Source organism: Crotalus tigris, unplaced genomic scaffold (genome assembly GCF_016545835.1).
Source record: "Crotalus tigris isolate CLP2741 ecotype Arizona unplaced genomic scaffold, ASM1654583v1 scf7180000018151.1857312, whole genome shotgun sequence".
Lineage (NCBI taxonomy): Eukaryota > Metazoa > Chordata > Lepidosauria > Squamata > Viperidae > Crotalus > Crotalus tigris.
Window position 1 is genome coordinate 958,645 of NW_024096849.1, and position 26,893 is coordinate 985,537.

Sequence of the window (26,893 nt, forward strand, 5' to 3'; positions counted from 1 at the left end):
ATATGAAGGATGGATTCTTGCATATGAAAGTTATATAGAGTACAAGAAACATTGATATTGAATGAATGTTTTGAAAATATGTGAATGCAATCCTTATTTATGAGTGGTGTGTAACAAAATATATTGCTTACTTTTAAGATATGTAAGAAAGTAGATATGATTATCGATTTTATTTGATATATAAACTTAGTTACATAATATTAAAAATAGTGCTTAGACCACATACTGCTCAGAGATACCTAAACTGATCTGTTGTCTTTTATGTTCATATTGCAGCTTTTATTTTAAATGCTGTTTTGTCTGTTGTACTTAATATTTCTGATTAATAATTTTGTTTCAAGTGATCTAATCTACTGTCTCCAATTTGCAGTCTGATTTTAAGAATATTAAAGATCTTTATATAACAATTGGCAAAATATCCCCAAACTGTAACATCTTGTAAAAATCAAAGTTATAACTAAAGATAAATTGCATCTTTTTATTGTCCAATAGCTTTTTATTTTCCTATCAATGTTTTTATATTTTTATCTTCAACCACATTTCTATCTTCATTGCAACATGATCTTCATTTATAGATGTAAATGCTGTATACATTTATTTTCTCCTCTTACATATTTAGGGTATTTGGAATAGCCATAATACAGCAAGCCCACCTTCTTGGTCCCCCGACATTTCAGAAGGTCGAGAAACATTTAAATCTAGACAACTACCAGGAAGTGCTATTTGGACCATCAAAGTGGTAATTAATCTTCACTTAACTTTATTGCAGTCATTCACCAGAATAGGTAGTCCTTCACTTACAACAATTTGTTTAGTGACTGTTCAGAGTTACAGTGGCACTGAAAAAAAGTGACTTATAAAACTGTGGCCGCATCCCCATGGTCATGTAGATGATCAAAATTTGAATGCTTGGCAACTGACATATATTTCTGACAGTTGCAGTGTCCTAAGGACATGTGATTACCTTTTTTGTGAACTTCTGACAAGCAAAGTCAATGTTTGAGTTACATGTAGTGAACTAGATGAACTTTTTGCTAGTCATAGATGAACTTTTTGCTAGTCAGCTAACTAAGGTATGTAGGAAGCACACCACAATAGTAATGGGGGACTTTAACTACCCTGACATCAACTGGGAGACAAACTCCGCACCAAGTGGAAGATCAAACAGGTTCCTGGCAAACCTAGCAGACAACTTTGTCTCCCAAAAAGTAGAGAAGGGAACTAGGGGATTAGCCATTTTGGATCTAATTCTCACTAACAGAGATGAAATGATAGACGGTGTTGAAGCCATAGGAACCCTGGGAGGAAGTGATCATGCAATATTAGAATTCAACATTATAGAAGCACAACCAATAGAACACAGTCAAACTAGAGTCTTGGACTTCAAGAGAGCTAATTTCAATAAACTTAGAGAGGGCTTGGGAAGGATTCCATGGATGAGAATCCTCAAGGGGAAAACAACTCAAGAAGCTTGGGAAATTTTGAAAAATGAGATAATAAAAGCACAGTCTAGCACAATACCAACAAAGAGGAAAAATAACAGCTCTCAAAAGAAACCAGCATGGCTGCATAAAGAACTCTCTGACAAATTGAAAGATAAAAAGGACAAGTATAGAAAGTGGAAAGAGGGGAACATAACTAAGTCAGAATATCAGCAAATAGCCCGAGCCTGCAAAGATGAAGTGAAGAAAGCCAAGGCTCAAAATGAACTAAGGCTTGCGACCAAAGTCAAAAATAACAAAAAAAGCTTCTTTCAACATGTAAAAAACAAGAAAAAAGTGAAGGAAATGATTGGTCCATTAGTGGGTGGAAGTGGCAAGAAGGTGACAAGCAACAGGGAGAAAGCAGAACTATTTAACTCATTTTTTGCATCTGTCTTTACACAAAGGGAAAAAACAGACCTACCTATCAAAAATAGTGCCATAAAAAACAAAACAGAAACACAAGTTAAGATAGGCAAGAAAATGGTTAGGAGCACCTGTCCAGCCTAGATGAGTTCAAATCGCCAGGACCAGATGGATTACACCCCAGAGTTCTCAAGGAACTGGCAGATGTGATATCGGAGCCACTGAACTATATTTTTCAAAGATCCTGGAACACAGGGGAACTACCAGAGGACTGGAAAAGAGCTGATGTAGTTCCCATCCTCAAAAAAGGAAAAAAAATGGATCCAGGAAATTACAGACCTATCAGCCTGACCTCAATACCTGGGAAGATCCTGGAAAAGATAATCAAACAACGAATCAACGAACACCTAGAGGCAAACAAAGTCATTACTAAAAGCCAACATGGGTTTGTCAAAAATAGATCATGCCAGACAAATCTTATTGCATTCTTTGACCAAGTGACAAAATTAGTGGATCAGAGGAATGCTGTGGACATAATTTACTTGGACTTCAGTAAGGCATTTGATAAAGTAGATCACAACCTACTACTTGACAAGATAGAAAAATGTGGGGTAGACAGAACCACCACCAGATGGATCCGTAGCTGGCTGACCGGCCGTACTCAGCGAGTGGTCCTCAATGGAACTGCATCTATATGGAGGGAAGTGTGTAGTGGGGTGCCCCAGGGCTCTGTTCTGGGCCCAGTACTCTTCAACATCTTCATCAACGATTTGGATGAAGGGATAGATGGGGAACTCATCAAATTTGCAGACGACACCAAGCTGGCAGGAATAGCCAACACTCCAGAAGACAGGCTTCAGATACAGAAGGATCTGGACAGACTTGAACACTGGGCACTAACTAACAAAATGAAATTCAATGGTGAAAAAAGCAAGGTTCTACATTTAGGCAAGAAAAACCAAATGCACAAGTACAGCATAGGTGGCACCATGCTCAATAGTAGTAACTGTGAGAGGGACCTCGGAGTCCTAGTAGACAATCAGTTAAATATGAGCCAGCAGTGTGCGGCAGCTGCCAAAAAGGCCAACACAGTACTAGGCTGCATTAACAGAGGGATAGAATCAAGATCACGCGAAGTATTAATACCACTCTTCAATGCCTTGGTAAGGCCACACTTGGAATACTGCATCCAGTTTTGGTCACCACGATGTAAAAAAGATGTTGAGACTCTAGAAAGAGTACAGAGAAGAGCAACAAAGATGATTAGGGGACTGGAGGCTAAAACATATAAGGAACGGTTGCGAGAATTGGGTATGTCTAGTTTAACGAAGAGAAGGACAAGGGGGGACATGATAGCAGTATTCCAATATCTCAGGGGCTGCCATAAAGAAGAGGGAATTAAGCTATTTTCCAAAGCACCTGAAGGCAGGACAAGAAGCAACGGGTGGAAACTAATCAAGGAGAGAAGCAACCTAGAACTAAGGAGAAACTTCCTGACAGTGAGAACAATTAATCAGTGGAACAGCTTGCCTCCAGAAGCAGTAAATGCTCCAACACTGGAAGTTTTTAAGAAGAGACTGGACAGCCATTTGTCCGAAATGGTGTAGGGTTTCCTGCCCGAGCAGGGGGTTGGACTAGATGACCTCCAAGGTCCCTTCCAACTTTACTATTATTATTATTATTATTATTATTATTATTACTACTGCCTATCAGCTGTATATTACGGTAGATGTTAATTTGTAAGGACTAATTCAGTGGTTCTATATTTAAATAGGGTCGTGGATCAGGATTTCCTGGGAAGCGGAGACCACGAGGCACAGGACTTTCTGGAAGAGGTGGGCGTGGGAGATCAAAATTGAAGAATGGAATTGGATCAATTCTTGCGCCAGGGGTAAGAATCTATGACACAGCGTCTTAAGTTAATTAGCCCAAACAAAGAGTGCTAAAAGTCATTGCTGACTTTTCATAAAATAGTTTTTGACATAATACAAAATGTCATAAAAATATTTCCTGTGCTGATGGTTGACTGTGCTATGCAATTCAACATGGGCTGTTTTCAAGGCAGATACATCTCTGAATGTATCCCAACTTTTCCACTGAGACCAGTACATTAAAAGCTCTATCATTGTTGAAAGCACTGAGGAAGAAGAAAGAAGTATCTCTGGAAGGATAAGCCACGGGCCATAAACTGTCTAGTATATAAAATTGTGGAAGGGCTGCATATAGTATTTCGTTTTCTTCAGTGAAAGAAGGATGCAATATTTCAAATGCTCATGGCTTATTTGTATACATTTCAAATAATTTATGGTCTATTGTGTAACAGTTAAAAATGGTTACTAAATTAATTCTTTTAATTCTTCTGTTCCATTTTGCAGGTCACAGATGTGGATAACTCATCCAGCAAAGAGGAAGAAGAAAACTCCATGCATAATACTGTTGTCCTGTTCTCTAGCAGTGACAAATTTACTTTACATCAGGTTGGAATACTTAGATGTACTTTGTTACTTTCTGTGGAAATCTGTCTGTCTGTCTGTCTGTCCGTCCGTCCGTCCATCTATCTGTCTGTCGGTCTGTCTATCTATCTATCTATCTATCTATCTATCTATCTATCTATCTATCTATCTATCTATCTATCTATCTATCTATCTATCTATCTATCTATCTATCTATCTATCTCTATATATCTATCTACCTATCTACCATGTTTCTCCAAAAGTAAGCCCCAGCTGATTTTTGGGGGGTGGGCCTAATATAAGCCCTCCTCCCAAAAGTAAGTCCTACTTAAGGGCCTGCAGGGATGGCCTTCCTGTGATAAGGTGAAGCTGATGGGGAAGGAAGGATCCTTACCGCCACCCGGCTTGTTCCGCAGCCTCATGGCAGTGGCTTTGGGCAGGAGGCAGCAAATGGCGGTTTTTGGCGTGACATGGCCGTTTGCCGCTGGCCGCAGCCATTTGCTGCCTAGCATGTTGCACCCAATGGTGCTGCCATGAGGCCTAGCGGATCCTCCCATGTTCTGAGCCACGTGCCATTATACCAGTTCCCTACCGCCACCCGGCTTGTTCCGCGGCCTCATGGCCATACCATTGGCAAGAGCAATGCGGCTCAGCTGAAAACTGCAGAACAAGTGGGGCAGGTTCCCCCCTCACTTTGCAGTTCTGCCTACAGAGTCACCAAAGTGGTAGGCGAAGTGCTGGAGGCTGGGGAAGGGAGAGTGGGTAGACCATTGACGAAAGTAATGTGGCTCAGCCGAAAGTGGCCTTGGAACAAGTGGGGCAATATGCCTTTCTATTTAAACAATTGTTCTTTTATATATTAAAGAAAATAATTAGATTGAAAGGGGCTTTAGTGTCTTAATGTTATTTTCTTGGGTCTAAAATCAGCTTCCTTCACAAAAGTGTGAAAATTTTACAATATTACTATTGAGTATGTAATGTATATATAGATTATGATAATACGTGAACACTGTACATCTGAATTTCTGTAAGGACATAAGGAACATTTTAAAAAGGATAGATATGGGTATATAGCAATCAGATGCTCTTGGGGATGGGTGAGGTTGGTATGCCTAATGCTGTCTCTTGTGTGAAGATAACTATTTTATATTCCAGGATATGTGTGTAGTTTGTGGGAGTTTTGGACAAGGTGCAGAAGGCCAATTACTTGCCTGCTCACAGTGTGGTCAGTGTTATCATCCATTCTGTGTAGGTATTAAGGTGAGTGTATTAAAATACCCATGCTTGTCTACCTATTTATCCTTAAAAGCCCTGTGTGGGAGAACATTCCCTTTTATATAATTCTACCCTACCTGATTGAAGTCATTTCACTGTGATTTAGAACTGAGCCCTTTTTGTAGCTTCTCCAGGTCTCTGGAATGCACAGCTAGCTGAACTGAGAAATGCTTCCCCCCCCCCCCAGAAACATCACTCCCTGATAAGCTTGTTTTAATAATTAGCCAGATAAATTCACTTTTAATTTTGAGATTTTAACTTGATTAATTTATTTATTTAATGAATTTATATAGTCACCCAACTTACACATAGGTAATTCCAGGCAGCTTATAGTATTTAAAAAATATACCATATAATAAAAACCCATTAAAAATCAACTACTCACCACCCATAGTAGCCACAATACAAGCCAATCTACCACTTAATCAAATCGTGCTGATTAAACATGCTGACAAAACCATGTTTTTATGACCTTTTGAAAAAGCAACGGGAGGGGAGGCAAATCTATCTTAGGGCATGATATTCCATAAAGAAGTATTGCAAAATATTTTAGTGACTTTGTATACATACTATAAAAGTGATTTTGCAGCTATAAATTCTAATAATTATCTTGCTACACAATGTTATACGTTAAATATAATGTACATAATAGCCTTTTGCTGGGATTAACAGTAAGTGGTTTATTTATTTAGTGTTTTACATTTATGAAATTAAATCTAGATTATTAAAGATTTATGCAGAAATAATATGTTATTTTCTATTGTATAAGCTATAAGCTGTTTTTTTCAAATGTATTATTTTCACAGTAATAGTTTTCCATATAAACAAGCATTTAACTTAAAATCTGCATAGATTTTGTGAAAAGAATTTGCCTTTTTATAATAATATAAATTTGAAACACTTTGTAAAGGAATGCCAGTAAAAGATATTCTAATTGATTTTGGAAAGCAAAATCCCAAATAACTAACAGAAAAGCCCAATTAACTAACATGAATGATTCATGTTAAAATGATTTAAACACATTTCAACAAATGTAATGACAAATATTTTGAAAAAAAATTTTTTAACCTAAATAATTTGGCTAAGCATGAAAGCTTTCAACATTTAAAATGTCCTTGATTGTCAGGTTAGGAAGTGATTAAAGCACTTTAAAATTTTGCAATTTTATATAAAACAAGGGATTCCTGTCCCTGAATATAGGCAACATAGTAAGCATGGAAACCTTTTGTCTCCAGTGTTTCTCAATCTTGGTTACTTAAAGATGTGTAGACTTCCAATTCCCAGAATTCCCAACTAGCATATCACCGTGAACATCCAGTTGCCTCAGAAAAATAATGTTATTTGAATGATGCTGATGGATGCTAGGATATCATCATCCAATGAATGGTGATAAAAGTAAATGCATTCCCTTTCTCCATTACATTTGAACAAGTTTTAGGCTTTTTTTTAAAAAAAAATCTGTCTATTTGGAAAACTATTTGGGACACATTTGACATCCCTTTGTTGTTGTTAATTGCGAAGTCGTGTCCGACCCATCGCGACCCCATGGACAACGTTCCTCCAGGTCTTCCTGTCCTCTACCATCTTCTGGAGTCCATTTAAATTCACGCCTACTGCTTCAGTGACTCCATCCAGCCATCTCATTCTCTGTCGTCCCCTTCTTCTATTGCCCTCAATCTTTCCCAGCATTAGGCTCTTCTCCAGTGAATCCTTCCTTCTCATTAGGTGGCCAAAGTACTTGAGTTTCAACCTCAGGATCTGGCCTTCTAAAGAGCAGTCGGGTTTGATCTCTTCTAGGACTGACCAGTTTGAACTGACAAATTGAAGTTTTATTAATTTTAATTGTATGCTGCCTTTTCCTATATAGATTACAAAAGTGGTACTCCACAAGGGTTGGAGATGTCTGGAGTGCACTGTTTGTGAAGCCTGCGGAAAAGCTACGGATCCAGGAAGGCTACTTCTTTGTGATGACTGTGATATCAGCTACCACACTTACTGCCTGGATCCACCACTACAGACAGTTCCCAAAGGAGGTTGGAAGTGCAAATGGTGTGTTTCTCTATTTTTTTTTAATTCTGCATATTGTATGGGTTCAAACCAAATCTTTTATCATGGTTATAGACCAGCTTATTCATGAATGGTTTATGCCTGAAATTTAAACATGCATTTCAGTGAACTATTGGGGATGCCTAATAGTAGTACATAAAGTATGATCATATTTTAATTAACGTTCAAATAACACCAGTGGGACAATCATACATGCCCTCCAGTAATTGAGAATCCCAAGCAGAGTTACTAGGAGCTTAAATTGGGAATTAATTTGCAAATGCTTTGGAATTAGGGAACTTAAAGACTAGGATGATGTATCCTGCCTTTTAACATATATATTTGGGCCAGTGGAACTGGGGTGACTTAGAATATCATGCTGGCTATGACAACCACACACATTTGCAGCCGCATAGTACATTAATAAAAGAGTATATTTGTAGCTCAGTATTCAACTGTAGAGTCTTTGGTAATCTTTGAGTTTGGTTATTTTCTTGGAGACTTTTCATTACTTAGGGAATATCTTCGCTGAAGATGCACTAAAGATTAATGAAAAATTTGCAAGAAAATCAGAGAACACCAAGGACTCCTTATAGATTGAACATCATATTCTAAAATTAATTTAAATAGAATCTCTTTAGTTGGTGACATTTTGCATAATTTTAACTATTAAATGAAAGGATTAATGTTTTGTTCATTGGATAGTATGGAAATGTAAGCAAATGCAAACTAAATGTTATTCATGTGTTTGTGTTTTGAAGGTGTGTGTGGTGCAGACACTGTGGAGCTACTTCTCCTGGTTTAAGATGTGAATGGCAAAATAATTACACACAGTGTGCTCCTTGTGCAAGTTTATCTACCTGTCCAGTCTGCTGTTGCAGTTACAGAGAAGAAGAGCTTATCGTGCAGTGCAGGCAGTGTGACAGGTTAAAATTTCTTTTACATTTGGAACAAATATTTTTTTTACTTGCTTGGTCATACTGTATTCCCTTATATTTGTGGGATGAATTTTGATTTTTTAAAAATCAAAATGATTCTTAATATTGGTTTTTGTTGCCTAATCTATAAAAAGTAGTTCAGTTTTTATCAAAGTGTTTTCTTTCTGAGTCACATTATGGGGGTTATAGCAATGACAGGAGCATATTCTATAAATTCTTGGGTAGCCTGAAGGTATTTTGAAGAATATTGTTTAAGTAACCATTAATTATTGATTGATTCTTCACAGCCACATAAATAGATTTGTTCATGATGTGTCATAAATCTAGTCCTTCAGGTCTTCCAATGGTGCAGTATGTATGGAATAAACAGCAATCCCTTGAACAAAGAAATCAACTAATTTAAAATATTTCCATAACTCAGGAAGTAATTATAAAATTAGCAAGACCCCCTTAGATTCATCTTTTTTATGTGCAACATTCTTCATAATCTTCCTAACTTATCAACGTAGACAAGAAATGGAACTAAATGACCTCATTCCAATCCCAGGGACCTCAATCTCTTGTTATCAAAGCAATCATGGATGTCAGTACATCTACTAAATCTCAAAAATTGAGCTCTACTGGCTCCTTCAGATTAAGTTTCAAAAAAGCTTCCTGATATAAATCATCCACCACTGGATCCTGAACTAAAGAAGTTTGTCTTATCAAAACAGTTTGGTTGAAATACATTTTCAAACATATTTGAGAATGCTGGAATTTTATAGCAATCCCCAGCTCAACTAACTGGCCCAAAAGGAATTTTAATAACTAATTTTAATAAGCATCTTCTGGGTTTTTCTCTTCAGGGACAATATTTGTATTGCACAATAAAATTGCATTCATTTCAATCAACTCCTTTGCCATCTATACTTTAACTTTCAGATGGATGCACACTGTCTGTCAAAATTTAAACACGGAGGAAGAAGTGGAAAACACAGCAGATAATGGTTTTGACTGCACCATGTGTAGACCGTATATACCATCAACAAATGGTAAATTCACCTGCTGTTTATCTAATGATAATCAAAGGTCTGGAGACTAAAACATATGAAGAACGGCTGCAGGACTTGGGTTTGGCTAGTCTAAAGAAAGAAGAAATAGGGGAAACATGACAGCAGTGTTCCAGTATTTGAGGGGCTGCCACAAAGAAGAGGGGGTCAGGCTGTTCACCAAAGCAACAGAGGGCAGGACAAGAAACAATGGTTGGAAAGAGAAGCAGAGATCAAAGAGAGAAGCAACCTGGAATTAAGGAGAAAATTCCTGACAGTGAGGACAGTTAACCAGTGGAATAGCTTGCCCCCAGAAATTGTGGGTGCTCCATCATTGGAGATTTTTAAAAAGAGGCTAAACAGTCACTTGTTTGAGATGGTATAAGTTCTCCTGCTTGAGCAGGGGGCTGGACTAGAAGGCCTCCAAGGTCCCTTCCAGCTCTATTCTATTCTAATAAAAGTACAGTAGGATTTGTTGTAAAGCTTCTCTCTGACAGATGTTGAGTTAACAAAAGAGACAGTGTTTTCTTTTGTCTAGATATTTTCTTAATGCTGTATGATCAGTAATAAAAAATGACATTAAAAATCTGCTGTTCCTTTAGATTGTCAGTTTTCTTAAAGATAAAGGGATTAGGTGAAAATTGTAATAAAATGTTAATAAAAATAAAGTAAAAAATAAATTGTTTGGAGTAACAGACATGTGAAAACTATAGATTAATGAGGATTTCAGTATTAAAATAATGCTATTGACAACTGCATAATTATCATTAATTAAATGATAATTTTCACTATTTATTTTTTCTTTTTCTAGTGCCTTCCTTTGAATTCTGTGAATCATCTATTGCAGCTCAAATTCCATCAAAAGCAAAGGAACTTGGTAACCATTAAAATTCTTCATTCTCTCCATCTAATTTTGTTTCTACTCATAATTCACTGTTGAAACTAGAATTATGCCTTAAAATTATGGTTTTTGTTAGCTATTCCCTTGTTCATTTTTAAACCCAGCTGATACCTTTCATGAATAAATGTTCAAGTCCTCCTTAATGGAAGTTAAATTGCTTAAGTGAGCAAAAGATTTTACCCAAATAGATGAAGGCAGACCTTTCTCTGCTTGCCCTTTTAGATATGTTCTTTGAAAGGCAGATGCATAATTTGAGAAAAATTGGAGTGATTTATTCAGTCTTTATCTTTCCCCAATCTATTTATGGTGGAACTTATTATTATCTGTGTAACTTCATTTACATATGTTGAGTTAAATAATGTATGGAATAGACTCTTCGTAAAATATTATAATTATAATGTTTGTTTTCCTTTGAAATAATTTTGCTGTCTTCTCTCTTAATATTAGAACAAATAGTCTTCCATGGTATATTAATTGCAATATTTTTAAATATTGTGATTATAAACAAAATTATTAAAAGTGTAAATTCCTGTTGTGGTTCATGCCAATTTTATAGACCCACCGAAGACGTACACTCAGGATGGTGTCTGTTTGACCGAAACAGGGATGTCTCAGTTACAGAGCCTCAGTGCTGTTGTACCAAGAAGAAAAAGGGCAAAGCCAAAGCTTAAGTTGAAAATTATAAACCAGAATAGTGTTGCTGTACTTCAAACACCACCTGATGTCCAGTCAGAACATTCAAGAGATGGTGAGATGGATGACAGTAGAGGTAATTATTATATGCTCTCTTCCATTTTATTAAACTATTTGTTAGAGGGTCTCATGATGCACTGTGGAAGAGGGAGGAATTCATGGAACAAATCCAAAGCACAAAGCAGAAGGAATTGCTAACAGGAACAAAAGCTGGCTTTAAAATTGTATTAGTTGACCTGGGAAAAGTTCAAGATTTGTTGAAGCATCCAAAAATCAGGGTGGTAAATGAACAAATGCCCAAGAGAGGAAAGGTGTCAACACTGCTAACATCGGATGTTCTTGCTTTGACAACAGATGGAAATGCAGCCATTTTTCTCTATTGCTTCTAGAGTTAGTTGATGCTGGGAGGGGGAATGTGGATGAGAGTCCAGCTAGTTATAACAATAATAACTCAGCTGTGGGAATCCAAGGTCATTGAGCCCAAAATTGATAAGAGTTTTGGAGGGCTAGAGAGCTGGGGAGAAAGCCCGGGCTTCAAGCTAATTGGGGAATGTGATTTATGACTGTTTATTGGAGAAGGGAATTGTGCTTTGTTACTTTGTATCCAGGGGAGGGGAAATCAGTTTTTGGTTTTGACTATGTAGTGCCGAAACATTGTTTCTTGAATAAAAGATTCTTTACGTAAACAATGCCTTGAAGTTCTTTTGAAGAGTTTCATCTGTCAGAACCATGACCAAAGGAAGGAAAAGACTATCTACTTAGACTATATCAGTGGTTCTCAACCTTTCTAATGCCGCGACCCCATAATACAGTTCCCCATGTTGTGGTGACCCCCAATCACTGGGTGCCAGGGGCGTGGCCAAAGAAAAGGGGAAAAAAATGGCAGACAGCCTTGTTTGGCGACCCCTGTGAAATGATCGTTCGACCCCAAATGGGGTCCCGACCCACAGGTTGAGAACCACTGGACTATATACTTGATCAAAATGGTGCTTATGTTGGCAGTGGATCTGAGAAGCAGTAAGTGTCACTGTATAATTTTTATTTGGCTGAATATAGGATTTCCACCCCTCATTCAACAACCATTCCAAATTGCAACAGCCCTAAACTAGGGATACTTAGGATGGGTCCTTGGAATTCTGGCTGTCGTAGTGTCCCTACTTGATGATTGTGATTTGGGTGCCTGGCTTGCCATTATGACATCACAGCAAGCCATAGTCACATAACTGTAATTTCTGATATTCCTAGTTGGTTTCCCAGAAGCAGAGTCAATGGGAAAACCAGCAGGAGGTTGGAAGTCCCAGTTTCTCATGATAGCTACTTATGACATTGAATGCATTGAAAAACCCCAAGTATTTAAACCTCATAATATCAGTAGATCAATTTTATACATTGGTGTTTATTATTATTCTTTTTTGAAATATATGAGTTGAGCAGTATTACACAGCAAATAATTTTTTTACTATCCTATATCATTTAATGAAAAGAAAAATTTTGTTTACAAATGTGCAATGATGTGTTTAAGTGTATGTAAGTTATTAATGTTACCATAAATCTAAATCAGAAAAATGGCTGATTTAATATCATATCTTAAAGTAAGCATGCTAATTATTGGTTTACAAAGAGCTAACTTTCTCATGACAGATTAATTTACTTTTTAAAAAAAATAATGCATTCTGTAGCATTAAACAAACATGCTATAATATGAAATTGTTAAGTGATAGAGGTAGCAAAATGTTATATGAGGTTTTAAACAAACATAGTTACCACAGCATGCCTTGTTCTTTGGTCTCATGTACAATTCCAAGCATTGTCTATCCAACAGAATCTTACTTTAATCCAAGATCAGATGATAAAACAATATAGAAAAGCATAATATTGCAATATTGGTATGGTGAGCATAGCTGAATGGGAAGACAGTGAGAACAATATCTTGTCACTGTTAGATAGTATTCTCAGTCATTGACTAGTGCAGTAATGGCAAACTTTTTAGAGACTGAGTGCCCAAACTGCAACCCAAAACCCACTTATGCATCGTTGGGTGCCAGGTGGGTGTGGCCCATTGGCTGGGTGTGGCCCATTGGATGGGCATGGCTGCAATAGTGATGGCAGACTGGGTGGGACTAAAAAGTTCAATCAATCAATTCCAACTTTGCAAGATCTTTTTTTTCTCCGCGAGAAGTTGAAATTGACTGATTGAACTTTTTTTTTTTTTTTTTTTGCACACGGCAGCAGGGGCCTAAAGCGAAAAGGTTTTATAAAACCCAGCTGAAGGTCTAGGACTGGGACAATGGCATGTGTGCCCACAGAAAGGGCTCTGAGTGCCACCTCTGGCACCCGTGCCATAGGTTCGCCACCACTGGACTAGTGTTTCCTTCAGTCTAGAAATAGAAATTTCAGCTCTTTTTGGATTTCCAGTCTGCTTAGTGCAGAATGACTTCAGAATTTCTATGTGGTGACATCATATAATAGAAAGAGACGTGAGATCCCCTGAAGACTTGCAAGTCTAGGGGTAAATAATCAGGAATAACTCCCCATGTAATACATTAATAAATATTATAATAGTAGACATTGAATATTAAGTATATGTAGTCCTTACTTAATAACCACTCATTCAGCAACCATTCACCAGGTGGTGCTGAATGACTTGTAGTTTATTCAAGATCTCTGAAGTTACAGCTAATGCAACACCCTCACAGTCATTGAGGCGCTTGGTGGTCATCTACACAACAGGATTTCAACTCCCTCCCACCTATGTCCATCTCTGCCCTTTTGGCACTCTGCACAGTGGCACTCCATGGCAGCAGCACTGAGACTGAGATAGAGGTCCAAGACCTTCAGTAGTCCCAGCCAGTTGTCATCATCCGCAGCTACTACTTTAGTTCTGCTGCCCATCGACCAGAGTGGGGAGTGGCACCTCAAGCCTGCACCTTGGCCATCCACCCAATGCCACAATGCAAAGCCCCAGCCACTCTGCATTCCTCAGATCCTGTCACACCTATCTGACCTTTGTTATCTTTCCACTGCTGACAAGATGCCCTTGGTGTGGCCGTGTGCCAACTGCTGGTCGTGCCATGTTTTCTGGAAGCCACTCACACTGTTCTTCAAACAGTGTACGTGCCATTTTCGCTATACATCAGAGTCTCCAGAAGGTTTCTGAAGGCTTTTTGAAGCCTTACAAGAATGGCGCACATGATTTGGATAATGAAGGCAAAGTTTCAAAAGTCATGTGAAGTTTGGTAAGAATGGGCAATGGCAGGAGTATCCTTGGGAAGAAGTCTTGGCCTAGTCAGCATCCACCCGACTCACTAGAGTGGGGAGATAAGGAATGTTGTGGATCCCGTCCCCTGAGAAGGTACATCTGGTGGGACCTAGAAAAAGGGTCTTCTCTGTGGTGACTTCCACCCTTTGGAACATCATCCCTGTAGTAATTAGACGGGCCCCACTTTGACAGTCTTTTGGAAGGCCCTGAAGAAACAGTTTGCCAGTGGGCCTGGAGAACCCATAGTGTGATCGAGCCCATCAAATGGCTTATTTAATGGTGTGCTGTTGCCGGGAGAAGGTTGTTGGGGGTTATTTATTTTTTTCTAGATTGTGTTTTTATTGTTTGTAAGCTGCCTATAGTTGCTGTGAGCAAGTAGGCAGCTATATAAATTTTATAAATAAATAAATAAATCTGTCTTGCTTAGACCCAGTTTGATTACGTCTCGTCAGTGAGACAGGAAGATGGCAAAGATCAGCTGGCACAGCAAGACCTATAGAGTCATTAATATAAGAATATTGTTAATTTGTCATTCATCAGTATAGTGCCTAAATATTTTAAATACCTATTAATACCTGTACAACCAGTATATTACAATGCCCAGTTGTATCTTACAGCCTTTGTTTATCAGCTGCCCCTGCTGAATTCATTCCGATGCTTCTTCAGGAAGTTGGCTTCAGTTATCTTTAACAAACAAGCTTCCATACTTTATTGGAGCACATTTGATATGGAACTGTCTTTAAATACTGGATGGAAATTTCACTGGGTTTAGATGAAGCAGCAAAATTAAAATCTGGTGTATATACATATACATACATCATTCATACATACATACATACATACATACATACATACATACATACATTTGAGAAAAAGCCAAGCCAATACTTAAAGAGCTGTGTTAGTTATTATCTTGAGCCAAGTAACAATGCTGTTTTGGGACTTTAGAGCCCTAATTAACTTGAACATCAGTTTGGTCTTGATTTAAGTTTGCTTTAATTTAATCCATTAGGATCTCTGAAGGCTTTTCTGGGATGTAATGAGGTAGTAATATTTTTACATATGTGCCAGCCTTTGTACAGTGGCAATCCTGTGAGATAGGTTGGGCTGAGAGAAAGTTACTGGCCTTAAATAACTTAGGGGGCTTCTATAACTGAGAGTTATAAATTTAATCCTGAGTTTCCCAGGTCCCAGTTCAGTATCTTAACCACTACACCATGATGCCTCACAAATAGAATATGGAGTATAGAATAAGACTTCTTTAACTTATGTCCCTGTGATAGGGTTCCCTCTCTTTTACTATTGGTAAACATGCTACATAACAGCATTTAATCTTTTCTACCTTTTAATAATCCTAGTAACAGTATTTTTGTCTGTTTTAGTGTTATTAGTATTCAATTTTAATGGGATTTTGTTATGACTATTTTCAATGGTTTTTAGTTAACTGATGAGTTTTTTATGTGGGCAGTTAAATAAAAGTGTATAAATAACTCCAATATTTTTCTCCCTCACCTTTTAACTTGTTTTAATTCAGAAGGAGACCTTATGGATTGTGAAGGAAAATCAGATACAAGTCCTGAACGAGAACCTATTGATGATGATCCTAAGGGAATGGAAGCAACTGAAGGGATCAAAAAAAGAAAGAGAAAGCCATATAGACCTGGTAGAGTACATAATCCAGATGTTTTCATATTTATTAGGTTTATATGTATTGACTATGTATTTATACATAATATTTTATTTAGAAATGAGATTAGTTAAGTGTTGTTGAGAATTACCCTATCTGGTGTATACTGCAGTTTCAGGCAGTAGTTTTCATTTTCAAATACAGGTAGTCCTTGACTTACAACCATTCATTTAGTGACAATTCAAAGTTACAACATCACTGAAAAAAGAATTTATGATCAGCTTTCACACTTACAATTGTTGCAACATCCCCATGGTCACAGGATCAAATGTCAGGCCCTTGGCAACAGGCACCATGGTCATGTGTTCACCATTTGTTACCTATCCAATTGGCTTCTGACAAGAAAAGTCAGTGGGGAAAGCCAGATTCAGTTAACAACTGTGGCATGAAAGGTCATAAAATGAGTTGCAACTCACTTGACAATTGCCTGGCTTAATATGGAAATTTTGGATTCAGTTGTGGTCGTAAGTCAAGGACTATCTATACTGCCTCTATATCAAGTTACCAAACAACAGAGTAACTTTTTATGAATTATTATTATTAAATAGATACATCTTGATAGCTTCCATGTAAAAGAGGTATAAACTTAGCACAGTTTGGTGATCGCAAATTTTGATGTTTAACAGAGAACATCAAAGAGATGTTCAAGAGAGAAGTGAGTGTTTTTTCAGCTGATATTTCTATTAATATAAAGGTCATTGTTGGATTAATATGGGCAACTGGTGGATTTCTTACGCATTATATTGAATTCTTATAGATGGGAGCTATATCATCAGGCAGAAATTATAGATACTCAGTTTTTGTTGATTCCCTATTAGCTTAATCTAGGAAAGAATTGTCTTTGTAGGAAGGCAGGCGGTGTAGAAAAGGGCCAGCACCTGTGCTGTTGTTGTCCTGCTTCTTTAAGCCTCTCCCCAGCCAGCACAGCAATGTAGACTATAAAAGTTGTGCTGAGAGACAGCTGGTGTAGTGATACTGGTGAGAGGGAAGGAGGTGTGTGTTTGTGGAAATAAAACAACTACAAAAATTAAATATATTTTAATATCTAGAATTGCCTTTAGTGGCTTATTATTATATTTGAATGACATGTATTATGTAGAAATGGCTATTTACAGAATATCCACATTCCAGGATGTTCCTCTTTATTTAAATAATTACAATATAATTTAAGTAACATAGTCGCCTGTGTGGAATGGCTATCTAAATTTGCTTAATAAATACTGTGAACATACTTTTTATAGGCATTGGTGGATTCATGGTACGCCAGCGGAGTCGTACAGGACAAGGAAAAATGAAAAGATCTCTCTCTAGAAAAGATTCTTCTGGTTCTGTATCTGAACAAATACCCAACAGAGATGAAAGTAGGCAACTAGCAATTTATTCTCATACTTCTGTGTTACTGCCATGTCCTGTAACACAAGATAATTATATTTTAATTAGTTAGTTACTTTTTTTAACCCCAGTTTTTCCCCCCAAAGCTTAATTCATTGTCATTCCTGAAGATACTACATGATTGCATCCTTGTATAAATTTATGTATTATAGTTTGAGACAATTTTCTAGTTTAAATTAAATTCTGTCAGATTTACTCTGAACATAAAAGCATAGTTCTATAACTTTCTTAACCATTCTTACTAGAAACAACCTTTCTGGTAAAAAGCATCCTTGTGGCAGTTCATTTATGCAAAGCTAATATATTATGAACAGATGCATAATTTAGTAAACAGATGATAAATGGAAAAGCAAGTAATTTTGACTCTTAGTGACTGCCTGGATAGGCTCCTACAGTTTTCTTGGCAAGATTTTTCAGAAGTGGTTTGCCACTGCCTCCTTCCTGGGACTGAAAGAAAGTGACTGGCCCAAGGCCACTCAGCTGGCTTTGTAACTAAAGCAAGATTAGAATTTGTGATCTAGCCTGATTCCTTAACCATTACACCAGTGGCTGAAATTCTAAAGAGAGCTAATGGCAAAGGAAGACCATCATAAAATAATACCTTTAAAATATACCTAAAATATTTTAGCATTGTATGTGAGTATATTTCTAAAAAGGTCTGCACTTTTTGAACCGTCAGTCTGAAAGCTAGCTCTCCAAGAGGATTGCAGATGACATTAAAGACTCTTCCTTTAGAATATGGTGCCACGTTTTTAGAGTCTTGCATACCAGTGCCACATATTGCCTTTACATCACTTTTATCAGATTTTCAATTTCAATTAATGCTATTTTTAAATCAGAAAAAGAATTAATCAGTAACCCTCCTCCTGTATTTCAGCTAGTCTAGTCTAGACTGAAATAGGATTGTAACATTGTACATGTTTGATATTTCTAGGTTGGAATGAACAACTGCCTGATACACTTGTTGATGAAACTATGTCTGTTTCTGAAAATATGGACAAAATGAAAAAACGTTATAAGAAAAAGAAAAATAAGCTTGAAGAAATTTTCCCAGCATATTTGCAGGTACACTCACAGCACGCAAAATATTTTCCCTAAGAGCATTATTTGCATGTAGTAGATAATCTATTTGTAATTTAAGAAATTGCTTTATAATTTGTAATCAGTTAACACTAGTGTTAATTTCCTAGTTCTGTGAATGATATTATTTTATTGTATTTCTGAAAAGTAAAATATTTATTTTAATATAAACATAATACATTATGTTTTAAATCCATTAATATAGACATATTAATATATCAATAGTTGACTATAGTCTAATTAGCTGAAAGAATGTCCTGTTTCTAGAATGAACATACTTTTGTACATGTTACTGAATTAGCCAAGAAGCAATAAGGTTATTTAAATTTTCCTTATATAGTATTTAAAGAAACTAAATTAATTGCTTGAATTTTATGATAAATAAATGGAGGGAATGTCATAGACTGAGGAACCTGTCTGATAAATACCTTTCTGGAGAGTAGGTGTTGCCCCCCTAAACAGAGCAGAAAAGGATAGAGAAACAAATCACATAAAACTGAATATTTTGATTGCTTTTAAATCAGAAGTGAACAACATCAGCAATTTTACATATAGAATCATAATTCGGTTAAATATGAGTATGTTTTATGACAAGAGCAGCTACATTTATTAACTATGATCTTAACCAATAAGTATTTGAATCTGTTTCTGTTCAGATTCATATTCAAATATAGGAATCCTGTGGCTTATAAAGACATTTTAATTAAATGCTTGCTTTCATTGTTTGTCGTTTGTTTTAATTCTAGGAAGCTTTCTTTGGAAGAGAACTTTTAGACACTAGTAGGCAGAAAAAGCCAAGTTTGGATAATTTATGCAGTGAAAGCCTCAGCATTTCCTGCAAAGCAAGTTTGAACACCAATTTCTTAGACCCATCCTCAGATCCACTTCTGAGTTCAGCTTCCACTTCCACTCCCTCAAAATCTGGTGCGCAAGGTACATAAATCTGAAGATATTTTGGCACAGGGTGGCCCTGGGCACAGAGCAGAAGAGGCCTTGTTAGAAGAGCCTTTTAGTAAAAAGGAACACCTGTTTTAATGTTGCAGTTACTCTTTAACTGATCTGCTACCCTGGGTAACTGAAACGTTTTATTTACTAAGTTTTGAATGTTCCATTCTTGGTGCCATCTTTATTATGTTTGCGTCTGAGCTGTCTATTTTCTAAAGGTACTCTGGATGACCCATTAGCTGCTCTCGTGCTGAACACTGAGGATGACATCCTTGGAATTCTTTCAGACGATTTAGTGAAACCTGGGGATCATTCAGGTATGATTGGAAAAATTGTTCTTTGTGAAGTTCATGATTACTGGCTACTTATACTTGAAACCCAGAGATGCTTTTTCAAGAGGCAACTGGACTTCCTTGTTTTTCTTTCTCTTCTCATCCAAGAAGCTTCTTCAGCACTTGAAACATTCACTTAGGGCTCTTTTTGATTCACATCATGGTGTCTGAGAAGCCAAAAAGCAAATCATTTTGCTTTTGAACTTTTGTATTTCTGCCTTAAGAGCTCCTCAACGTGTATGAGTGGTCCTGGGCTTAGGGCCACAATTGGGATCATAATTTTCATTGCTATGTAAGGTGGTTGTTAAGCACGTTGTGCCCGATTTTACAATCTTTTATGCTACAGGTGTTAAGTAAATCACATTATCATTAAGCAAATTCAGCTCCCCCCAATGACTTTGCTTGTTAGAAGCTTGCAAATGGTGATCATCTGACCTCGGGATGCTGCAACTGTTCTAAATAACATGCCGATTGTCAAGCCTCCAGATTTTAATCATGTGACCATAGAGCTGCTGCAACAGTTGTAAATGCCACTTTAGAAGCCACTTTTTTCAGTGCCATTATAACTTCAAACATTCACTAAGCAAAGTGCTGTAAGTTCAGGACTATCTGTACATGTATTTGCAGGGCTTTTTTTTGTCATAGAACACCCAGAATGGAGTTCCGGCACCTTTTTTGGATGGAACCTTATAGAGTAGGCAAGGCAGGTTGTATGACGTGTGTGAGTTCCGACCCCCCCCCCCTTTTTTTTTTTTACAAAAAAAGCACTATATATTTGTATATACGCATAATTTTTAAACATGCTTCTATTAGCCGAAGCTATTATCTCTTGCTTTGCTTAATACATCTATCCTTTGTTTTTGTTATTGTCCTTTATTACTCTGGGGATAGCTTTCAGTGTTTCTCATATCCATGAACTATTTCAGCATGCAGCTATATACTTTTGATTTGTTCTTGCTTGCTTGCTTCATTTTATTTTATTTTATTTTATTTTTTTGTTATAATCATCCATTTTATCTGGTTTGGATCCTGTAGGTCTTGATTTATGCACTTTCCAGGTTGAGAACTCCTCTTTCCCTTTTGGTAAGGAAATATTTAGTGGATGATCAGTGTTTAGAAGTAGTTCTGTTTCCTAGTGGTTTCAGCTATTTTTTTTTTATGCATGCATGGTGTAATAACTTTTCTGTTGCCTCACTTTCTTTCATTTTTCACTACCTTTGTGCGGTCTTCACAGTGTAAAATGCCTGTCTTTGTAGTGCACTTAGAAGAACTTGATTTTTTTATTTAAAGAATGTGAATAACTACAGAATTGTCTATGTGTGCATTTCACAATATCAAGTAACACATTTCTCTTGAACTTAAAGTATTTCCTGTTTCTGTTCAGAGTAGTGGACTTTTTATTTACTTCAATGAATATAAAAACATGGGGGGGGAGGAAATCCCATGTTTTAATTTGGTTTTGGAATGTTATTGCAAATATAAGTAATATCATACATAACACCTAAAGTTCATATTTAGAAAAGAGTGACTTTTGAAAAAAATGTATTATAAGAGCTCTAAAATTCTACAGTACTTTCATTTCTGGTAAGTGTTCTGCTTTTAAACATAAAAAGTCAGTCCTTTGAGATAGGCCAGCTCAGGAAAACATGTACTGCACAAAGTACAAAAACACTTCATTGGAATTTTGAAAGTCTCTGTCTCTGTGTTCCCTGTTATATAAGGACAATCATGTCAGGATTATCTTGAGTTTCTTTCTCATCCCCCTTTCCTTCCCAGAGCTCAGAGTTAAGGGGATATAAATAGTTTTTGACTTATAACCATAATGGAACCTACCCACTGGGCTTGCAAGTTGTTATGGTTGTACAGCGGGTCATCATGTGACTGACCCAATTTCACATCCTTTTTTTTTTTGTGGTGGTGGTTGTTAAGTTAATCAGAATGATCGTAAAGTGAATCCATGGTTGCTAAGTGAATGTCTCAGTCATTAAATGAACACCACAGTTGTTAAGTAAACTCTTTGTTTGCTACATGTCATTTTTGCTGAAAACCAGAAATAAATGCTGGTATTCAGCAAAAATATTGTAAATCACAGTCATATGACTGCAGATGGCGCAAACAGCCATAAATGCAGGATGGTTGCTGAACATCCGAAATACATTCATGTGGCCATAGGTGGTGGGCAATTGTCAGAACTTTGGAATTGGGTTGTAAATATCTGAAAGTTGTCTGAAGTTATCTGCAGACTGAATCATCACAACTGGACTAATTTTATTGTTGTTAGTTTGAGAGACATTTCACTGCCCATCTAAGCAGCTTCTTCAGTCAGAGTAAGGCAGTTAGGAAGAGAGTCGTTGGAATGTGCCATCTCCTGCCACACCAACCTCAGGGGTTTCTTCCCCAAAGTGTATTGCAAAAGGTTGATGAAGATTCTCAATCATCCGGGTAGAATTGTCTGAAGGTTGTTTGAAGTTTTCTGAAGGGTGAATCATTGCAACTGGACTGATTTTTTTTTTTTGTTAGTTTGAGAGAAGTTTCAACGCACTTCGGGGAAGAAACCCCTGAGATTGGTGAGGCAGGAGTTGGTACATTCCAACGACTCTCTGCCTAACTGCTTTGTTTTGACTGAGCAAGCTGCCTGGATGGGCAGTGAAACGTCTCTCAAACTAACAACAAAATTTAGTCCAGTTGCGATGTGTCAACCTTTAGAAAACAACAACAACAACAATAATAATGTTGGAAGGGATCTTGGAGGTCTTCTAATCCAACCCCCTGCTCAGGCAGGAAACCCTATACCATTTCGGACAAATGGCTGTCCAGTTTCTTCTTAAAAACTTCCAGTGTTGGCGCATTCACTGCTTCTGGAGGCAGGTTGTTCCACTGGTTAATTGTTCTAAATGTCTGGAAGTTTCTCCTTAGTTCTAGGTTGTTTCTCTCCTTGATCAGTTTCCACCCGTTGCTTCTTGTCCTGCCTTCAGGTGCTTTGGAAAATAGCTTGACTCCCTCTTCTTTGTGGCAGCCCCTGAGATACTGGAACACTGCTATCATGTCACCCCCAATTGTTCTTTTCATTAAACTAGACATACCCAATTCCAGCAATTGTTCTTTATATGTTTTAGCCTCCAGTCTCCTGATCATCTTTGTTGCTTTTCTCTGTACTCTTTCTAGAGTCTTAACATCTTTTTTTTTTACAAAACTGGATGCAGTATTCCAAGTGTGGCCTTACCAAGACATTATAAAATTGTATTAATTATTTCACATGATCTTGATTATATCCCTCTGTTAATGTAGCCTAGCACTGTGTTGGCTTTTTAGGCAGCTGCAGCACACTGCTGCCTTATATTTAAGTGATTGTCCACTAGGACTCTGAGAACCCTCTCACAGTTACTACTATTGAGCAAGGTACCCCCTATACTATACCTGTACATTTGGTTTTTCTTGCCTAAATGTAGAACCTTACTTTTTTCACCATTGAATTTCATTTTGTTAGATAGCGCCCAATGTTCAAGACTGTCAAGATCCTTTTATATCTCAAGCCTATCTTCTGGAGTGTTGGCTATTCCTGCCAACCTTCGGACAACTGTACCTCGATGATTGAGAATCTGCATTGACCTTTTGGGTGGAATCTGTCATCACTTTGAATGGTTGCTAAGTGACTGGTTGTAAATTGAAGACTACCTGTATTTACCTAACGTTGCATTTCTTTTTCAACACTGGCATGCCTGTTTTCTCTCTTTCTACACACACACACACACACACACAGACAGACACACACACACAAAAAAATAAAATACAATATTATGTAGGCTGCTGCAAGGACAGCTGAATAAAATTCAGCCAAATAGTTTCAAACAGTGAACCATACGGAATTTCAATTTGCCAGCATTGACTCGGCAATTTAACAAAAAAGAGAGTTCCATTCAGTGCCAATGCTGACAGAAAGAAGTCTGTTTTGGTTATCAATTAAATGGGAGGTAGTAAACACATGATTGCCACATAGGCTTGAGGAGACCTGGATTAGGTCAGTTACAGAATAAATGATGCCAGAAATATTCTAATGTAAAACAGCCTTCTGCAAAGGGAAGGAAAAACAAATTGGCAGAAAAAAATCAGGATGAGATACACAATGAGCTAGAATCAGGAGCAATCTAAGCCAGCATGTGGTTTGGTATTTGAAATAATTAGCAATTTTATCAGACAAAAGGCCAAGCTGAACAAAAGCTTGCCTGAGCAGTAAATTAATGTAGTAAGCCAAACTTGGGATCAAGGTAAAAAGTTTTTTTTTTCACCAAAATGTGGCTTCTAAGCAGAAATCATGACAGATCCCACTGCCTCATGTCTGACTTTTGCAACACCTGTAAATTGGAAGAGAGGTAAACTGTTTATAATCTTCCTAATGGTAGTGGAAACATTCATTCCTTAGCCTACTACTGTAAATAATTTGAACTAATGCTATACATATCTGTTCAAAAACATAAACTGTTATTTTGTTATAAACAATAGTCCATAGTTGTGGTCTAACACCTTTGATCAAACTGTATGCACTATTTGTGTCTAAATCATATTTAAATATACTGACCTTTTTTAATCTTTTGAGTACTTCAGACATGGTTTCACAGCGTCCATAACTCAGTTTCCATTTGTTGATTTATTTATTTGAAAAAACATCCCCTTAAGTGTAAAACACCCTTATCTATTTAATAATAATAATAATAATAATAATAATAATAATAATAATAATAATAATAATAATAATAATAAAGCAGCCTTACTAGGAACTGCTTCCATCCTGCGATGATACCTGTAATACCATCAAACATCCACATCTGCCTATCCCAGGTCCTGGGTAAGAATTCGATAGGTAGACAAAATGCCAAATCCAGTCTGAACATCTGGCTGACTGTGCAATGATCCATAATAATAATAAAAAAAAAAAATAGTGAAAACTGAAGGAATCAAGATGCCCCACGAAAATAACAGAGTCTGGATGAGGAAGAGTACTATAAATACTTGGGTATCCTGCAAACTGACAACATCAAGCACACTGAAGTCAAGAAAAAGATTAGAGGTGAATACATCAAGAGAGTGAAGAAAATCTCAAAGTCCAAACTCAATGGAGGAAATACCATAAAGGCAATCAATACCTGGGCAATTCCAGTCATTAGGTACACAGCTGGAATAGTGGACTGGACTCAAGCAGAACTAAAAGCAATGGATAGGCAGACCAGAAAAATAATGACAATGAATCATGCCCTTCATCCACGCAGTGACATTGATAGACTTTATCTACCAAGGCAAATAGGTGGGCGTGGAATGCTACAAGTACATCAGATGGTTGAAGAAGAAAAAATGGCTTTGGAAGAATATCTGAAGAACAATGATGAAGATGCACTGAAATTAGTATATCAGGAAGGCTTACTAACTACTGGAGAGACCAAACTGGCCTACAAGAAAGACCAAATGAAGAACAGAATAGAGGCATGGGAAGACAAAGCACTACATGGCCAATACATGAAAAAAATAGCTGGGAAAGCAGATAATAATAAAACCTGGCAATGGCTAAGAGCAGGAAAATTGAAGAAAGAGACCGAGGGACTAATTCTGGCTGCACAAGACCAAGCCTTAAGGACAAATGCATACAAAGTCAAAATTGAGAAGACAGCAACAGACAGTAAGTGCCGCCTATGCAAAGAAGCTGAAGAAACAGTGGACCACTTGGTAAGCTGTTGCAAGAAGATTGCACAGACTGATTACAAGCAGCGGCATGACAAAGTAGCAACAATGGTGCATTTGAAGATCTGCAAAAAATATCATTTGCCTGTAAGCAAAAACTGGTGGGATCATAAAATAGAGAAAGTCATAGAAAATGATAAAATTAAACTGCTCTGGGACTTCAGAATTCAAACAGACAAGCACCTGCAACATAACACCCCAGACTTAACAATTGTCGATAAGAAAGACAAAAAAGTCTGGATAGTGGACGTGGCAGTGCCTGGAGACAGCAGAATAGAAGAGAAAGAACTGGAGAAGATAACAAAATACAAAGACCTACAAATAGAAATAGAAAGACTGTGGCAAAAGCAAGCAAGGGTAGTACCAATAGTCATAGGCTCTTTAGGTGCAATCCCAAAACAACTGGAGCACCACTTGAACACCATTGGCATTGACAAATTCGCTATTAGTCAATTGCAAAAGGCGGCCTTATTAGGAACTGCTTCCATCCTGCGACGATATCTGTAATACCATCAAACATCCACATCTGCCTATCCCAGGTCCTGGGTAAGGACTCGATCAATAATAATAATAAAGTTGGAAGGGACCTTGGAGGTCATCGAGTCCAACCCCCCCCCCCTCAGGCAGGAAATCCTACACCATTTCGGACAAATGGCTTCCAGTCTCTTAAAAACTTCCAGTGTTGGAGCATTATATGTCAAATATTACAGTAGGTTTATTGTTATCAAGATTTTAATCTGTGCTTCATGATTCAAATCCATATGGAGACAATGCTTTCATTAGGTTAACTGAAAATTTACAAAATACCGGTAACTGATAGGCTTCATTAGACGAGATGGTTATGAAACAGGTTGAGGGGATAGAAGTTAGTAAGTAATATGTCATTATTTTGAAAACCTGAAAGTTTGCAATTGCAGAGGAACCATTTCACTAATAAAAAATTTGCCACAATATATAATCGGGTTTGTTTTTCTGGTATTTTCTAAAATAAAATCTTGACTTCTTAAACTGCTCAAATGAAAATAAATACTGTTTATTACATTTAGGTCTATGCACTATAGGATTTTTTCCTACCATTTAAGCCAATTAATGTTATTCAAAATTATACTTTTCTTTCCTTCAGCTGGACTAGATATTGGGCCTATCTCTGATGATCCCTCCACTTCGCTGCCTCTACAGAATGTCAGCCAGAGTGCCCGGCCACTGAGTGAAGAACAGTTAGAGGGGATTTTGAGTCCAGAACTGGATAAGATGGTCACAGATGGTAAATGGTTATATTTACAACAA

The 26,893-nt window shown here is 37.2% G+C and overlaps 1 protein-coding gene across 13 annotated transcripts in view; it reads left to right on the top strand.

Moving 5' to 3' along the window:
• KMT2C (lysine methyltransferase 2C) overlaps positions 1 to 26,893 on the top strand; it is a 172,242-nt gene that overhangs the window by 104,076 nt on the left and 41,273 nt on the right. For 11 of the 13 annotated variants that reach the window (XM_039348377.1, XM_039348378.1, XM_039348376.1 and 8 more), the window contains 16 exons: positions 620 to 739; positions 3,622 to 3,738; positions 4,223 to 4,324; positions 5,456 to 5,560; positions 7,443 to 7,624; positions 8,383 to 8,547; positions 9,481 to 9,590; positions 10,399 to 10,464; positions 11,045 to 11,257; positions 15,975 to 16,103; positions 17,369 to 17,488; positions 18,454 to 18,584; positions 19,346 to 19,532; positions 19,763 to 19,861; positions 20,912 to 20,959; positions 26,730 to 26,870. In XM_039348377.1, the coding sequence (XP_039204311.1) occupies positions 620 to 739; positions 3,622 to 3,738; positions 4,223 to 4,324; positions 5,456 to 5,560; positions 7,443 to 7,624; positions 8,383 to 8,547; positions 9,481 to 9,590; positions 10,399 to 10,464; positions 11,045 to 11,257; positions 15,975 to 16,103; positions 17,369 to 17,488; positions 18,454 to 18,584; positions 19,346 to 19,532; positions 19,763 to 19,861; positions 20,912 to 20,959; positions 26,730 to 26,870 (2,035 nt within the window). The remainder of the gene's footprint in view (positions 1 to 619; positions 740 to 3,621; positions 3,739 to 4,222; positions 4,325 to 5,455; positions 5,561 to 7,442; positions 7,625 to 8,382; positions 8,548 to 9,480; positions 9,591 to 10,398; positions 10,465 to 11,044; positions 11,258 to 15,974; positions 16,104 to 17,368; positions 17,489 to 18,453; positions 18,585 to 19,345; positions 19,533 to 19,762; positions 19,862 to 20,911; positions 20,960 to 26,729; positions 26,871 to 26,893) is intronic. The other 2 variants (XM_039348373.1, XM_039348379.1) reach the window with 2 other exon arrangements.